We start from the raw sequence: 18,371 nt of genomic DNA on the forward strand, positions 1-18,371 counted from the left end.
GATAGAGAATAGGAATCTCACTTTAACATTATTATTGGGTTTTTTTTAATCACATCTTACCTTCAAAGTTGCAAATATAAATTTAGAAAATGTTTAAACAAAATGTAAAAAAAAAAAAAGTCCCCAAAATCATCAATATACAATATCAACTATAAACTCACCATGATTTAAATGTAAGCATACACATGGCTAAAAAAATTAACATAATAAACACATTGCAGCCAAAATAATGCAGTATTTGTATAGCACATTTCAACAATAGTGCAAAGAAACACATTATGAAAGGACACAGAATGCATGATAGTTATAGTGCAATACAAGAAATGAATCAAAGAATCCTTGGTTACCTCTTTGTTAACAACTATTAAGCCAATTCCCCAAATAGCGTTGAGGGCAGAATTTGACCTGTGGCTCCATTCCTGAAACACTGGGGAGGGCGCGGGGCGCGGAGAGAGAGCGATCAGGGCACATTTTGCGCACCCGTCTTCCCTTGCCCTGGCGCGTGCCAGGAAAGTGTGTGTTATGTTATTTCACGTCTCCTAATGGAACCAAACAAGTGCGTATGAAACTAAAGTGTGCCTAATGGGGACGCTTTCGCCGTGCCCCCCCCCCCCCGATTGTTTTAACCCTCCACGCTGCCCCCGGCGCCGGGGCCAGGGTGCGGCGTGCACGCCGTGTGCTGCTGGCAGAACTCAGAACACCTGTAGGTTCCGGGCAGAGCCTCTTCCAGAACACTGCGTCTGTTTCAGTTTTTTTTTTTTTTTATATTCTGTGATTTGAAGTTTTTTCTTTTTACAATTCAATAGTTAAATAAAGATATGTGATTCATGTCAATTCATCTCATTTCATCACAACACGTAGGCCTGGTCTACAGGAAAGAACAGTTTATATGTTGTTGTATCGGTCCTACTAAAGAATGATTTATTGTTTGTATTTAGTTAACAATATAGAAGATAACGAACTTAAAATGAAATTGCATACTAAATCACAATCGCAATGTTGGTCACAACAAAAAAAAAAAAAAAAAAGAAATCACAATTCGATAATTTTCCCTGATCATTCAGGCCGAGGTCAGACCGTCTGAAAAGGTGCATCCCTGGTGAAATAAGCTAAACTAAGCTAACAACCCAGAGTTTTGGATAAAACACTGTTTTAAGAATAAGCACAGCGATTAAAAGGCTTTTTCAGGGAGATTGTAAACTGATGCCAAGCCGCCCCCCCATAATTCAAAAACGTTTATAAAAAAATGTAAATGTATTTCAATATTTCAATAAAATAAAATCGATTCCATGTGAACGTTTCAGATAAAGTAGAGGGATTACGAGCTAGCATTAGCTTTGGCATGGGTTTCCTGTTGTTCCCTATAGGCTGGACGGCTACAACGGCTAACAGAGCTAGTGATGGAGCAGGAGAACAAGTTACGGAGCAGGAAAACAATTTTGCTGCGCCCCAAACCCGCTCTTTGAGACGAAAGCCCAGCATGTAGCGCCCCGAGAAGGAGAAGCAGGGACGTGTCCCTAGCGTTACCCGTTAGCAGCGTGTGTGTGTGTGTGTGTGTGTGTGTGTGTGTGTGTGTGTGTGTGTGTGTGTGTGTGTGTGTGTGTGTGTGTGTGTGTGTGTGTGTGTGTGTGTGTGTGTGTGTGTGTGTGTGCGCGCGTCTCAACTCGCTCTCGGAGAGTAGAGAGAGAGCCGAGTGCAGCTGGTACCAGATAATAAAAGATATTTGCCGTCACTTTTGGCATTCAAGAAATATGGGGTTTTTTTGGCCCGGCAGGCTGATACATAGTACATCTCTGTTCATCCCAAACCTATTTTCTATCACACTGGGCCCCGAACAAACGCACAATGAAAGCCACCCCCCCCCCCAAGTGAAACCTCTCCCTGCCTTAGGGCAAAAGCAGCAGACAAGAACAGGTGTGTCTGTAAACATCAGTGGGTGATTCTGTGAAACGGGTTGGAAAGGAGACGGCCAATCTTCCTTTTCTTTACAGCTTCTCCTCATTTCAAACACGGCGCTGAGTGCAAGTTGGTGTCAATGATGATGAAAAAGAAAAGGGTTGCAACGCCAGCGCTCCTCTTTCATGTTCGGTTGAGCGTCTGCGCTTCAGCTTTGTCTTTCATGTTTCCATGAAAGCAAATGCAAATAAGATGCAAATATGACCGTGTTGATGCCCTTTCTGCCTTCCACTCGTACTCAGTGCTGCTCGTATGGAGAACACCCAAACACCATTAACGCCCTGAACGGCGTGTGTCTGTGGGTCTCCGCGCACCGTCCAGGTGCTAAGCACTCAGGGGCAAAGCAAAACACGCACCACCTGGCTCTCAGAGGTTACCAGGCGATACCGAGTCTCTCTCACACTCACACACACACACACACCCTCAAAGAGTGAGAGAGCAGACCCTAGACCATTAACTGGAAGGTAAACACCATCTGGCCATCACCAGTTTTTTTCTCTCCATCAGGCAGACCCCACAAGTTTCACTCACCTCCCCCAGCAACACGCAACACACACACACATGCACACACACACACACACACACACACACTTAAATTTGTAAGTGTTGTAAAACCACATTACCGAACCCGTTGAGGAGAACAAGGGTAGAAACGGCCGTGGGGAGGAGCCGGGCACCACGACCACCTCGACCGGCATGAACCCGTGGTGCACTGCCCGCGTTTTCCCCGTTTGCTGTTCAACTTAGGAGTTGGAGTGGCGCCAAATTGATGGTGCAATTTTATCTGTGCAAATTAATGGGTTTGTTTCATGGTCACGGAGCTGCAAATTAAGCTACGGTGAGAAAAATAATAATTCAATGTTTCATACAGAACAAAATAAATAACTTGTGTGTGTGTGTGTGTGTGTGTGTGCGTGTGTGTGTACACGTAATGAAAGAGAGAATGTGTTGGAAAAAGAGTGGGAAAAAATGGTTTCCGCTGCGAAAGGGGGAAGTATTAATAACCAGGCCCATGAGAAATTTCATAAACTATGATTATTTACTCAACTAGAATAACTGCAGCTCATATTTTCCATTTTCCATATTTTCCTGCCGGCTGAGTTACACAATCCCTTTCACAGACAGAGAGAGAATGAAAGATAATAAATAGGCTTCAAGGAAATTATCGGGTCATTCCAACTGCCCGAAGCAAGGAAGCGCTTCATCTTTTATTCTTGACAGACACTCACCACGAATGATGGTCAATTTACTGTCACCGTCACTGCCCCCCTTTCTTTGGATTAAGGTGATAAATTTAACGTTTTGTTTTTGTTTTGGTCTGAAAATTTCCGTGAAGGGGTTGGGTCGATTTTTTTTTTTATCCCGTTCCGCTGCTTGACGTAGCCACACGTTAGACAACGCTGCCATCTATTGGTGGAATCAGCATTTTGGCTCAGAATACACCATCCGGCTGAACGCCACCCGGCTACACGCCACCCGGCTACACACCACTGCTGTTTTTGTGCTTTAAATGCAGGTTGGTGACCTTAGTAGCTCCAGGCCTGTGTCCACTGAGCCTCTACATGAGCTGTAGTGGACTGTTTTCATAACTGTGCCTCTAAAGCAGCTTAGCGTCGATTCAAAACAGACTCACACGGTTGAGAAACACTTTAACATCACTGCACTGCCTGATGAATGATCACTGATGAATGATTATCAGCACCCTGTGCAGCAACCCCACCTCTGAAGAACCTCACAAAAAAATATATATAATAAGATAATAATAATAAGAAGAAGAATAATACATAGCTGGTGGATGTGATCCACAAATGTACCCCTGTTTTTTTGCCCCCCCCCCCCCCCCCCCCCAGATATTACTGATAAGAGGGTTCAATATTTGCATTCATTGTTGTGACTTTATTTGTAAAACCGCTTTGGGTTCAACGAGCGCCAAGTCAGCGTTCTGTTTTAAATCGGTGCAGTTTCTGCAACAACCAGCAGGGGTCAGGGTTTCACAGGGGTGAGTGAACAGGAACACTTTGGTCACCTGCTGCACTCAGTGGGACACACTTGGTGCTGGTGAGGAGCTGCTGTATAGATTATCATCATATTCAGTATCAGTATTTTGCTGCCGTTTGAAAAACACACAAGTGAGCGACAGAGAGATTAAGGGCAGGAAAGAGAGAGTGAGACTCCTGTCTGCAAAGGTTTGAGTCATCAGCCTGTGCACTGCATCCCTGTATAACACGTGTGTTCTAACATGTGTTCTAAAATGTGTTTGGAACCTTCAGACACAAAGACAGCTTTAATCACATGTTCTTTGATGTGTTAACAGTTCACATGAAACATTTCGACAGTGACATTCAGTCACTTACTGTGCCGTAACAGATGATGTCAATGATCACAGGGTTCCCTGGGGCTGTGTGCATTTTCCCACGTGTTTTAGAGTCTAGTGTGTGTGCGTGTGTGCGTGGTTGCGTGTACAAAAGCTGTGTGTGCTGGTGGCGGCAGCGTATGTCGTGGATGGTGTAAACATCCAGCACTAAGCACTGTCCAGTCGGTTAAGCTACAGAAGTGTGTGCGCGTGAGTATGTGTGAATGTGCGTGTACTCACCAGTCCTGTGAGCGATGGTGCAGACTGCCCCAGGGTCTGGTTCCTCATGCGGACCAGGTTGTTGACCTCGGCCCCGGTGGAACCCCCGGTGCCCATGTGCCCCGCCAGTCCTCCCACCGCACCCTGCCACACCAGCTGGCTCACACCTCCGTGCAGGCTGCTAGACAGGGGCAGCAGCTGCTTGCCTGACGAGAGAGTGAGCAGAGGAGGATGAAGAGGAGCAAGATGAGGGCTACGGCCGCCAGCCCCGTCGCAGCATCAGTACCCCCTTGCGCTTCAAATAAAGCATAGTCTCTTTTAGATCTGCAACACACCATCACACTCACTCTCATGGAGTCTGTAGATTAGGAATCATCCTTTTACATCCTAAATTACAGCCAAAATACATGGAAAACAAATGTTGAAAAATATTGGTCATAGAGGCAACCGTTTCCTTGTTCAGGGGTCGGCTACCTTTAGCATTCAGGAGCCATTTTGGATTTTTTTTTTTTTGCCATGAAGTTTTGAGCAGTCCAAAAGATTGCAGCACTTTCATCCAGGCAACAACTATTTATATTCACTACCACTGATGCTATATATTGAGGGAAAAAATAATAACACACCCCTGGCACATGTTTCTCCCCCTGAATAATGTGAATAAATATAAGGATAATGAGTTCTTCTGCATTGTAGTTTTGGCTTCTGCAAACAGAACAGCGCCTAGAGTCCTAAAAATTCTTTTTTTAATAATCCCCCCCCCCCCATAGCCAGGGCCGGTGCCCATGTGCCCCGACCCATTGTGGAGGGGTTAATGAGCCCCATGTAGCCCCAGTTTAATGTCCGTGGCGTTGCAAAAATGCCTGAAACTCTAACCTCTTGTAGGTCAGTTCAGTTGAAACCAGACGGCATCAACTCCTAAACTAGTAACTTCCCCATTCCTCGTGTGTATGTTTTGGTGTATGCCTCTCCAATCATGCATCTGCCTACATTTTGTGGATTGTCCTTTTGTGTCCGGTTTTTCACTTTGTGCACACGAAAAAAAAATCTAAATGTCCTATGTCATTACAACACACAAAGTTCTTAAACTTCGACCCAGTTTCGGTTGACATTACCGGTCATGGCCATGCTGCTGCGTCGCGCCCGGCTCTCATCCTGGCTCAGCTGCCGATGCAGTTTGGACTTGGTGACCGCTGTTGCCGCAGGCGACAGGTCTGGGTTACTCAGCTTCCTGAAAAGGAGGGGAGGAGGGGCTGCAAACTCCTTCTGGAGAGGAGAAAGATGGGGGGGGGGGGGCAAAATATGACTTATTAGACACGGTATAATAATAATATAAACTAAAAGTATCATTAGACATGTTCCTTCTTGGCACCATTAATAAGATGGGAATTGAAAGTATATCCAGTAGTAAGTTTGTCAGTATGAGAAGTTAAACATTTCCCAACATAAGCTCTTCCAGCCGTGCAAACTATTTGACCAGATTGACTCCCGAAAAACAGCACAGTTGAATGTGCAGCCATGGCAAACACACACGACTTTCTGGGTGCCGATCCCAACGATTCAGAAGCCTCTGCAGTTGCTATGGAAACAAGGCCTTACCTGAGCCCATATCCTCTCTTATGTCGGCACGACGACCCTTTACAACTATTTTACCCGAGACATCTAGGGGGACCACACACCCACACACCCACACACCCCCCCCCCCCCCATGGCTGTATGTATGAGGAGCTTCAGTGAAAGCTTCGGTTACTCTCTGCAAGGCTTGAAACAAGTAAATATTAATAAAACGCAGCAAACAATTATATTATATACACCTTGAATCCATTAGCTTAAGCTTAACAAAGTAAGCCGCGGAGATATGAAAATAGTGAGGCTATCGTCATATCATAATATTCAACATTTAGTCATGATCACAGCTAATTAGTCTTTCATCAACAACAAAACTAAGACCTTACATATTAAGCCTCCTGCCCTTTATCGGAATTATTTGTAGCTCTAAAGAATGGCTTCAATGGGTCATCTCATCACTACACCACGCTCTCATGTGGTTCTGTGAGGGACATCTAGGAATGGAAGAAAGTAAGGCGGTTGGATCAGTATTTAAAGTTTATACAGTATCTCCACGCTGGCATTTGGTGATAGGTGTGCTACTGGGTGCGTCCCGGTGGATCAACCGGATAAGCGCGTAGCACAGGGGTGAAACGCCTGCAGCGACCCGGGATTTAATCAACTCTCTCTCTCTCTCTCTCCCTCCCTCTCCCTCTCTCTCTCTCTCTAATAAATAAAAACTGCCCCAAAAAAAAACAAGGTGTGTTACAGTGTGATGATGAGTGGGTGTTATCTGGACTGCGATCTAAACAGAGGGAAGGAAGCGGTAACAGATGTTTTCTCAGTATTTGTGGCGAGAAAGGTGGGATGTGTAACCAGATGGAAACAGCACAAAATGTATTTATTTTATTTGCACTGGGGTTTGCATTTGTCTTGGTTTAACTGTATCTTCAATATCAACAAAAACTGTCAATAGCAAAAAAATTGCTTGTGTGACATTTGAAAAGTTTAAGTATAGGGAGAAGAAATATTTTGACAGTTCAACTTTCCAAAATACAGATGCATTTTCATGTTTTACTAGTAGTGTCGATGACCAGTTTAGGATTCTACTGCATATTAAAGTGGGGTCGATGGAGTTGAAACTGGGTCGATTTCCAGTTTCGCCGGTTTGATTTTATGCAAACCAGCCGACCGGCATTTGTCATTATGAGACATTCAGGTAAATTAAAAAGTAGCACCATCAGCATCCTGGGCCAATGGCATCCCAGGGCTAAATCCAACTTTCATTGCGTTAGTAATAAGCAACATGACAAGGTGATTAACATAATATTATGTTTGTTTATAAATAAACGAACGCCGCCACTAGTGTCTGACAGGCCCGTCCGCCACCAACTGTGGCACGGTGGCACAGTGCATCATGTTTTTTTTGGGGGTTTTTTTTTAACGCCTGCCCAACCCTACAGAACACACAATCATACACACACAGCCGTACTAAAGCAAACTAAAGATTAAAGTGCAGTGTATGTTGGATTAGACATTTTCCCTTGAAACGCCATTTCTCATAACACGTTGGCAAAAAAACAGAAATGTGCTGAATGTGGAACATCAATCATGTTGAGGCGATCTCATAAACTCTATGATCTATGATACAGAACAGGAATGAACAGTACAGACACGCAACTCACTAAGAGCAGCTCCCAATACCTGGTTTCAATGTGGGTGGCTGTATGTGCTGCTTGGGTACATACCGTACCACCAATTTTTCAGATACCATGTACTTCTGCTATTGACATAGTGTAATTACTGTACCACCAAAACGCAAAAGTAGAACAGTGATCTGTCTCACATGCTGCAGAGTCATCTGTACATCTCTTGCCGTCTGACGCTCTGCCTGTTGAGCTTTGCTGACTGTTCTCAGAAACTGTTTTACCTGGCCAAGTACATTTTCATGTACAAGGAATTTGGCTCGGTGTGGGTTTAGTGCCCGCGTCAACCGTATAGCCTGCAGTGAATTTATCGTTATCCATACCACTCAATAATAATGAGGATTTAGGTTTGGTGACAAATAACGAGAAGACTTGGTGGTGTCGGAGCCACGACGCAGCTAGGCACGCCTCACACTGTCAACGTGACTAATTTTCCAGTTTCCAGGCACATTTTCACTGAGCAACCGTTGAAGGCGAGGCTGAATACGGTAGCGAGATACCGCAGCTGGAAACCACAACATTTGAAAGATTTTGGATAACCCCATCCTGTCATATGTGCAAGAGGAGCAACATGAGTTTCAGATGCCACAACACAACGGATGATTAACCATTTAATTGTCTTCTTTGTTTGTTTTACTGTATGTCACTATGGTGTTTATTATAATAATTATATGACTAATAGTATTATATTAGATATCCATCTTGGAATATTGGAACATTGGAATACACGCACCTGCCCACTCACACACAGTGTAGTGCTTGTTCAGTTACAGGATACAGCTAATATAGCGAACATTACAGGATCCTTTAGTGTTGTGGCAGGAAGCAAAGGCGTGCTTTGTATTTGTACAGGGCTTAAGCTGATAATATCTCCATCAATAAAGTTGGGGTTTTTTTCCAAGAGAATGACATGACTGCACTTAGGCCTAATTCCTGGTCTTGGTTCCTGAACAGGACCTCACAGAATTTCAGAAGGTAGGGCTGAGTCGATGAAAAATATGAAATATAATAATATATATGACATAAATAATCGGGTTTGAACAGGGAGTGTGCCCTCATTCTCCAAAAGAGGCGGGTCTATGTCCTGGCCCATCTACAAAAGTAAATGAGGTTACATGCACACGCACATCCTATTCCCCTGAGAAACATAAGCAACACAGTGTAAATTCTCAGCCAGAAAAATACAAACCTGAGAAAGAAACCTAATCGATTTAAAAGACATCCGAAGGCACAGCGCATACTGTATGTTCTCCAAAACTTCAATCATCCCCGACACTGAGGAAGAAGGAAATTAAACCAGGATTTCATCATGGCCCCCCATCCTCCCCTTTCTCCCCGTAACCCTCCCCACAGCACCAAGTGTCCCCATGGGGCCCTGCTCCTGCAGCGTTACATTTGGATCAACATTCATCTTGTGTCGGGGGTCCCGTGGACAGCCCCCCCCCCTCCCCCGACCGTAATGCAATAAAGTGTATGTACAATCAATCACATCTCTCACCGCAGCGAGACACAACACGGCCAACTGAGCCCTTAACGTATTTATAAGCATGTGCAAATATTAGCATAACAGCATTACCATAATGGCACGAGTGACACGTCTTTTGCCACAAAGGTTGATGCTTCCGTGCTTTTCCCTACTTTAAAGCAGTGTTTGATCCAATATGCATTCTGAAGAGCTTCGTCACAAACTTTTGCTTCGCAGCAAAGTAAATGTACTGGCACGCAAACAGCCTACACCACAGCGTTGGCACCACACAGCAAAAAAGAAATGGCCTCAATCGATCTTCTTATGTTGTGCTTCTGGCAGCAATGATGCACTGACAATCCAAAATGTGATTTCAAATCTCTGTTGGCTCCCCGAGACTATAACCGCTGATTGAGATTCAACCATGTGGGAAGCGCTAAGTTATCGCCTTGGCCTGAGGTTCTGATGAATTAAGATTTACAGATGCAGCGAAAGAAACGACAGGAGAGATAGTAGGATAGCACATTGGCTCAGATGTTGACGGTATCTCAAGAGTTTTTAAGAAAACTTGATGAACCAGCTGGTGTATCTTACTATCACGGGTGGCCAATGAGTCAGACATTCCACTGGATCTCCAGGCCAGTAACTTTCTAAATTCACCGGACCTGGCACCTGCCCCAAGATCTTGTCACTTCGATAATATTTTAACATCACATTATTTTTCCCATTATGAAAGGGTTTTTAATTGCTGCGATTTGTGATAAGGGTGGATCATGCTGCTCCGTCTGCATGTTGTTCGGAGACGTGCGCGTGGCTGTTTGATTTTATACTTGTACGGATTTTGTGCATAACATTATGTGCCCACTCGGGGGCAGTGTCGTTTAGTAAAGAGCAATGTACAGAAAACATAGAAATCTGGGGTCTTTTTCCTTTTTTGTCCCCCCTCCAAAACTTTATTTGAAATCTTTAGAACCTAAAAATATGGATATGCAAATAGAAATTTGAGTCTGAGCCTCGTTCGCCAGTCGCGCTTCTATCTTCTACATTTAATTTTCCGTTTCGAACCCGCCTCCCGGCGGGAAGTTGGGACAGTTCAACCAATCAGCGTGTCTCGACACGCAAGACCGGGTACGTGTTGTTGAGATTTGGGATGTGTGCGTGTCGGCTCCTCTGAGAGCCTCTCTGCACGTTGCCCATAAACCCCTTTGATGCCTAGCTCCATGGACATGTTTACGTGTACCGCCGAAAAAAAAAAAAAGAATAATCCAGGCTTCAGAAGTATTATAAACAAAAAACTTCATTTGTAATCCACACTTGGCCTTGTGGATTCTACTGGAACACCGGGCCAGTTAAATCGTTTACCAACTGGCCGGGGGGGGTGGGGTGGTGTCGAGCACCCGACTACAGTATAAAAGCCGCATATGGTCGTCTACGGTTCTCTTGTAAAGCGCCGCCTTAAAAAAACGTAAAAAAAATGATCTGGATAAAACAACCAAACCAATTAATGCATGCTGATTTTCTGAGTTGTTGTGAAACTATTACATTATTTGAATTCTTTCACATTTAAAGAAACACATAAACTGGGATAACACATGTTGTTGACACCCTCCTGTGGCAAACAATATTAATTTATGCACTTATATCCGACAGCTTGTCTATATTATGTCACTATTGATTTAATGAAACGCACACAGGTGCATTTTTTTCACTACATTAAGTTTGCTGCTTTATGAGCTAACTTCCAGCTGCTGGGTTGGTTGATGTTCCCTGGCAGTACACTGACACGCCAAAAGTACACTATGTACAGCCTGTACCGATCGCTTTATGAATGCTGGCTGCAAAGCCAAGGAGCCGTAAAAAGTAGGTACAGAGATTCAGCGATTCGAGAGGTTTATTTGTCAGATACATATACATACGTTCATACATATATGCAGTGAAATGTTGCAACGCACCCGGAGATTATGCACAATAGTTACTAAACCGAACATAAAGCTAACTGAAACGAACTGATTCCTAAAATGTAATGCAGTTAGTAAATAGAATAATATAAATAAAAATAATATTACAATTAAAATCAGACTCTAAAAGATCATACAAAGTGGGGGTACAAAATAGAAGTAAAGGGAATATAGTAATGTATATGGAATAGGCTATTTGTATATACAGATATGTGCAGTAAAGTGCATGTGAATAAAGTGCGTATGCAAGATATATAGTACAGTATACAACAGTAGGATACAGCAGTAACACCGAACAGAACAGCAATACAGCGCAGTATGTAGTAACCTAGAACAGTGATACAGTATGCAGTACAGTATGCTACATACAGTACAATAAGGCAGAGGGGCCTGTGTGAGTGTCTCAGTGAGGACCCCTGGTGAGGTCAGCATTGACATTTCTAATGGCTTGTGGGGAAAAAACTCCGTCTCAGCCTCTCTGTTCTCGCTGTGTGACTGCGGAGGCGCTTGCCTGACCGCAGCAGCTGGAACAGTCCATTGTTGGGGTGATGCGGATCCTTCATGATCCTGCGTGCTCTGCTACTACACCTCCCTGTGTATAAGTCCTTCAGGGAGGGGAGGGTTGTTCCAGTGGTACGTTCAGCTGAACGCACCACCCTCTGCAGGGCCCGCCTGTCCTGAGCAGTACAGTTCCCAAACCAGGCAGTGATGCTGCCGATCAGGATGCTCTCCACTGCTTACAGTAGTAAAGTAGTGAGAAAAAAAATATTTAAATCTTTACTTTGTGTCCCCCCCAAAGTGCTGTAGCTACAAAAGCAGCATAAGATGTTCAGCAATGCAGAGTATGACTTTTATCGACATGAGATGTGAATTGTGAATCCTCGCTATGACCTTTCACGAGCGCAAACTGAAATAAGTACTGTTTGCCTTAAAGGGAAGTATGTCATATTCCAACAGTTTTCAGATATATCCTATCCCTATTTTTCCAGCCTAAGGTTTCTCAATTTTTCCCCCATTCCTGGCCGATCCTTTCCAAAGCTTTTAACCCTCCTGTCTGATACAATACTCCACCTAGCCTTTGGATATACAGGTGTGCCTGATACCTAGTCTTATTTGTAGTGGAATACAAACTGGGCTAGCTCAGCACAGCTTACTGTCACTAAATCCATGTCTCCTTTTTCACTCCTCCTGCATCCGCATTCCCTCCAGGACCACACCATCCTTTGTCTTCTTTACACAACACTGCACCGCTTCACACATCATCTTCTGACCAGCGATGGACACTTATCACCTGGTCCCCGGGCGCGTCCACGTATGCTGCCCACTGCTCCTGGCTGTGGCCCCGGAGGAAGGACAAGCCAGGATGGGTTAAATGCAGAGGAACCATTTCACCGGCCACCATCCAGAGCATGTGTGTGTGTGTAAGCATGTGTTGTAGTGTGGTGTGTTGTGTGACAAATAAAGATTGTTTCTTCTTCTTTTCTTTTCTTCAGGTTTTCACCTTTCCCATCTTCTCCATCCACCCACCTCATCCATGTCATCATCTGACATAATGCTTCAGTGGATCGAAAGACAAAATAAAAATCTAGTGATTTCTCTTTATGTCAGTTTGCTATTAGATCTTTGTACTGGGAATATTTTTAAATATCAATACTTTATTTTATGTTTATTACCCCAACCTGCAACACCAGTATTGGTACATCCCCACATAACACTCAGTGTGTAACCAGAATGCATTGCATTCAATATTTGTATTTAGTTTTTTAGAGGTCAGAGGTTAGAGCTGCTATCTGGAGGTAGAGGCAATAGTTGTAGTTGCTTGCACCATCACTAAGCGAAACTCCTGGCAAACATTTTTTAGCTGAATGATTTAATGTGCTCCATTTCCCATACACAAACAACATTGCAAACACACACCACCTGGTTTTCTTATTTTGACTGGTTTCTTCACCTGTGAAACTGCTTTACAAACAGTTAATAGCAGGTGCTTGCAGAGGGAGCTGGATGGTGGATGCTGTGAATACACACTCTTGTCTTATATGTGATATATACACAGGTACGCAGTAGCGAGTGGCTGATAAAGTACTGGGTTCAAATAGAGGGCTAAGTTGGACTGTCGGCCTACAGACTGAAAGGCAACAAGTGTTTCACTGTAGAAGGGGAAGTGGCTTTGTTGCTCCGGCTGCTTTGATTTGCACGACGGCCTGGGTTACATCATGAGAAAAATCACATGCATGTCTGTGCAGGAATCCCATTGCATCATACAGTACATGTTTCCTGTCTGAGCTCTAAAGAACAGAGTGTTTCTGTGCCGGGGTGCTTTGCAAGGCGTGCGCGTGCACATGTGTGTACGAGTGTATGTAAATGTGGCTGTTAATGGGTGATGTGTTCCAGCTGTGCAGCACATCAGCAGGGCTGCAGCTAGATGTCCAAGGCTTGAGGGAGAGGGGGGGGGGGTTAGAGAAATAGAGAGAGAGAGAAATAGCACGAGAGTGGAAGAATAAAAGAAAGAATAAGTCTGCCAGATTGATGTAGGGGGTGGGAGGGAGACAGAGATGGGGGAGTAAGGGGAGGCCAGGATGGGACAAACGCTAGCTAGCCTCAGCCAAAGGGACCATGTGGTTGTGGGTCTGTGGCTTGTGGAAAAGTGTTTGTCCACACGCAAAGCAACCATTCCCAAAACAATATACCCGTGCCTTGATTTCTGAAAACTATTGGTTAGCACTTAACGGTGGCCACATCAGAGGACTTGTAAAATGAGCCAGTGTTGCCGCAGTCAAAAAGTCCTCATTTGGTTTGTGGGATAAAAGATAAATGTCCTGGTTTTAAAGGAAAAATTTTGTGATATGTTTTGCGTCCACAAAATGACCAAAGGTCAAATTAAAGTACATATTAAAAAAAAGTTGGCTGAAAACACCAATAGAAGCAACCAGATTATTTTTGATGACATTTTAAGTGGGTTAAATGTTCCTCATAATCCACTATGGGATTACATCACACTGAATGTTGAATCACACCCTGTCAATGTGGTCTTTCGCTGATAACAAATACCTCCTCATGGAGCAGACGGGAGGGAAAAAACACTGTTTCCATTCAGTGGACAGGCTGTACAGTTCAGCGGTATATCAGCAATCTGTGAACTCCAACATGTCAGGGACAAACTCACAAGTTCCAGAGACATACGTAATGACTTCAAGCTGCTTTAAAATGAAAATCCACAGGGGAAACATAGAACAAGATACAGTATATTTCACCCCAGCTCACAGGCAGTCCAATAAAATATTTGAGAACATAAACAACTGTGCCTGCCCTGTAATGTAATAGTCCGTAGAAGGAAGACCAATATAGTCCTTGTTCGACTAGAGGACTTCCATAATAAAGATTATATTGTAGTTATACCCCAATGTTTTTCCAAGGTATATAACTGGTTTCCTCCAATACAACAATACTGTACGCTACCAAGAGCCATACCAAATATGTATGTATGTGACACTCAAGAAAATGGAATTGATTTTCTGATTTCTTGACAAATATAAGTGTGTTAAGCTCAGTTGTGTGGGGGGCTTCATCCCAGCATGTTCCCAGATCTGATCAATGCTGTTTGAATTAAGAGGACATTCATTCTGGGTAAGCCTCCTCCACCGCAGTGTTACAGACCCGCCTTACACACACACACACACACACACACACACACACACACACACACACACACACACACACACACACACACACACACACACACACACACACACACACACACACACACACACACACACACACACACACACACACACAATCCACCCCCCCCACAACCCCACCACATCCCTGCTAAATACAAGTAAGTACTCATCGGTACATTTGTGGGCATTTGTGCTTGGGTGACCCCTACAATCCAGTCCATATGTTATAGCATCAAAAAGCCTCTCTCCAGATACATTACCAGGCAAAGACTTATCAACACAGACACCTCAGGCCTGGGAAAAGCATTTCAACCAGCATTACTGTGCTCCACCAGCAGAGAGAGGATGAGGTGTGTGTGGGAGACTCTAGACTGCTTAACATTCATCAACACTCATCCTCAGTATTTGAGGGTAAATCCGTCTACACATGACAAGAATCAAGCTCTGTGTTCAACTCAGGGGAGGGCGCTGACAAAGCATTGAATCCAAAAAGTGTGTCGTATGAAATATGCTTTTTCAAATGAAATGAATGTAGTTATTTAGGCACTGATTCTAATAAGACCATGATTAAACACGTTTAACAATTCTGAAGACAAGTTTTATTCCGATTTTATTCTTACAGTATGAGTGGAAGCACTTTTGAAAGGTCAGCATTAACCGGATAAAAGCTTTAAATATTTGAACTCTATTTGAAATGAATGGCTCAATACTGCATCTTGCATTTTGGTAAAGATCAAAAAGAAGTTGCCTCCAGTGGAGGATGGCAGAAAAAAGAAGAAAAACAGAGGAAAGGCACAGAGAGTAAAGGGAGGGAGTAATGAAATTATCAATAAGGTTATAATCTTTTGCCAGCAGTGAAGCTCATAATTATCTTAAAGGGATAAGTTGAATAGAATGTGTGTAAGTAGGTGTTAATGCAGGGATCGGACTAATAATGTGCTGATCTTGATTGTTAATTGGGAATAACAAACCATGAAGCATTAGTTAGTATTGTGACGTGTGAATTTTAACCCACTGCATCTAGATCCTGCTGTTTGCCCCTGGCTACGTGGTTGTGTGAGCTAGCATGCAGTGTTTACTGGGGCTCTATGGCTAATGAGTCCCTTCTAATCAGTCTGGTGCAGACGGGACACATGACGGACCCGCCTTTGCAGCACAGCTCCTCTAAAACATGCTGTACTGCCAATGATAGCCACTGCACGCCAAAGCCCCTACCATGTTTCATTGGTATGCTAAAGGGAAAACTCACAACATGGAGCCAATTCACAAAACATAGTCAAATTATTAGATCCTATTAGCACCAACTTTGTCTTCTTTACCAGCTATTTAGTCAGTCTGGAGTTACATACAGACAACCATGTGAACCAAGTCAACATAAAAGAGGATTTTCAGAAGAGCTTTGGTCTGGTTTTCTCCAATTGGCTTTTATAATAAAAAACATTCAGACCACCCACTGTAGGTCATCTGGGACTGGTCTACTTACTGTACCCAGGATAAAGACAAAATACAGTGAAACAGCATTAAGTTACTCTGCTACACGGTGGCATAACAAACTTCCCGAAGATCTCACACTTTCCCTAACATTCACTACTTGTACATTTTTGCTCCAACACTATTTGAGTGTTTATCAGTGAATAAGTCAGCTTTAAATTGCACTTTTATTTCAGTATTTGTATTATGTATATTTGATTCTGTGCTTTTATTATTGTACTTTGTTTTTGTATGATGCCGGTTATGTACAGCACTTTGACCTGCCCATGTGTATGAAATGAACTTGCTTTTAATCTTCAATGGTATCACCTACAAAAGCTAAATAATCATATATCTCATGTATTTGTTTTAACTTATTGCTTTCAAGAAATAATGATATAATCTACTGCCTTTCTGCCTCAAAACAAATACTTGTGATGGAGGAAAGGAAACAGCAGGAGAGACAAGCCAAGGGGAAGATAAAGGACTGATAGAGTAACAAAACAACACGGTTGAGAAAAGATGACAATACAGAGAGGATGGATTAAGGATAGACTAAGGAAACCTAAATTTGCTTATTGCATAATCAGATGTAAAGTGGAAAGACTATGAACATTAAGTTCCCTTTTTGTTCTTCTGCAAATCAACCAAACCAGCAGTTGTTTATTTACAAATGCTGTCAGGGTGTCTTTTTAAATAACAAAGTTCAGGTCAATAAACCACCATAAAATGCACATACTATATTTGTGTGATATATTTTAAAAACTCCTTTCAAACCTATGTTCTTTAACGCCGCCCCGAGTACGGATTATATTAGGTCTTATGGTGCGATAATAATCTTTTCAGAGTCTGAGAAAAGAATCACAGGGGCATTGTGAAATTTTATGGCGTGGCTGTGAACATTTAATGATAAGCTTTTACTACCTTATACAGCGTTCACTAAAACAGAGCTGATTTGTGAAGAACGCCTTCCTGATTGGCCTGCCGCAGCCTGTAGTTTAGCTCACTTCTGCATTGTGTCCAACCCTAAACTGACAAACGGCCTAAACCTGGCTTACGCTTCTGAAAGACGACATCACCGCTACAACAGCGTCATGATGGTAACGAGAGGCTTTGGCACCACGCCCACCAAAAAGCCGCGAGCAGGGCGAGGCAGACGGAGATAAGCACCGGAGAGGAGGCAGGACTCAAAACCACAGTCATTACGGAGGGACAAAGGAGGTGGTGGAGATATGGACACTACCTTTGGGGAGTTGTGTGTTCATATCTAGGTCAGGCCCAGCGGGCCAGCCTCTCTTGTCTAATGACCATCCCCCCCTCCCCAAACCAACAGTGAGTGACCTTCACTGGCTGGCCAAGTCCCACCAGCGGGCAGCAGGGAAAGTTAAATGTCACAACAGTAGAATTTATTTATTTATTTCCCTAATCAAAAACAGGCCCAAGATTTCAACCTTGTTGCCTAGTTTTGTAGATGTTGCTAGGTAGAGTGAGAGGTGTAAATTCTGTGGAATTTTCTTTTGTTAAGAACAATGGGATGTTCCTTGCGAAATGTCACGCTCCAAAATGCCACGGCTCTCTCTGTACCCTTTCTGTTGTTCACTCTCTTTTCCACCTGTGCAGTTTATACCTTGAATGACTCAAGACTTAAATAGAGTAAATACTTTCTATATGAATAAGGTCCTTAGCAGCACTGCTGGGGCGGGTTAGATAAACGCCATTCATCGTGTTACAATAACATGTAAGCATTTGTCCTGTTAAACCTCTTTGTTGACGCTTACGTCAGCCCTCTGTATACACACACATCTCACACAAACATTCCAGCAATCAGTATTACATCAATCGAACCTCCTGCTGTCCCTTCAGAGAAACAACCAACCCTTATTCACCCAAGCTTAACTAGACAAGAAGTCAAACACAGATAGGCACACACTCAAACATTTTAGTGCAACGGCACAAATACATGCATATGAACTCACATACTAGCACATAACTGAAAAATATTGGGTGCGGCCAACAGCT

General features: G+C 43.4%; 1 protein-coding gene across 1 annotated transcript in view; it reads right to left on the reverse strand.

Annotated features, from left to right (window-relative positions):
- Positions 1-18,371, reverse strand: part of mast2 (microtubule associated serine/threonine kinase 2) — a 157,593-nt gene that overhangs the window by 121,062 nt on the left and 18,160 nt on the right. The window contains exons 2-3 of the mRNA XM_080006553.1: positions 5,641-5,791; positions 4,550-4,734 (exon numbers count right to left, since the gene is read on the reverse strand). Of these exons, the coding sequence (XP_079862679.1) occupies positions 4,550-4,734; positions 5,641-5,791 (336 nt within the window). The remainder of the gene's footprint in view (positions 1-4,549; positions 4,735-5,640; positions 5,792-18,371) is intronic.

This window comes from Zeus faber, assembly GCF_960531495.2.
Source record: "Zeus faber genome assembly, chromosome: 1".
Taxonomy (NCBI): domain Eukaryota; kingdom Metazoa; phylum Chordata; class Actinopteri; order Zeiformes; family Zeidae; genus Zeus; species Zeus faber.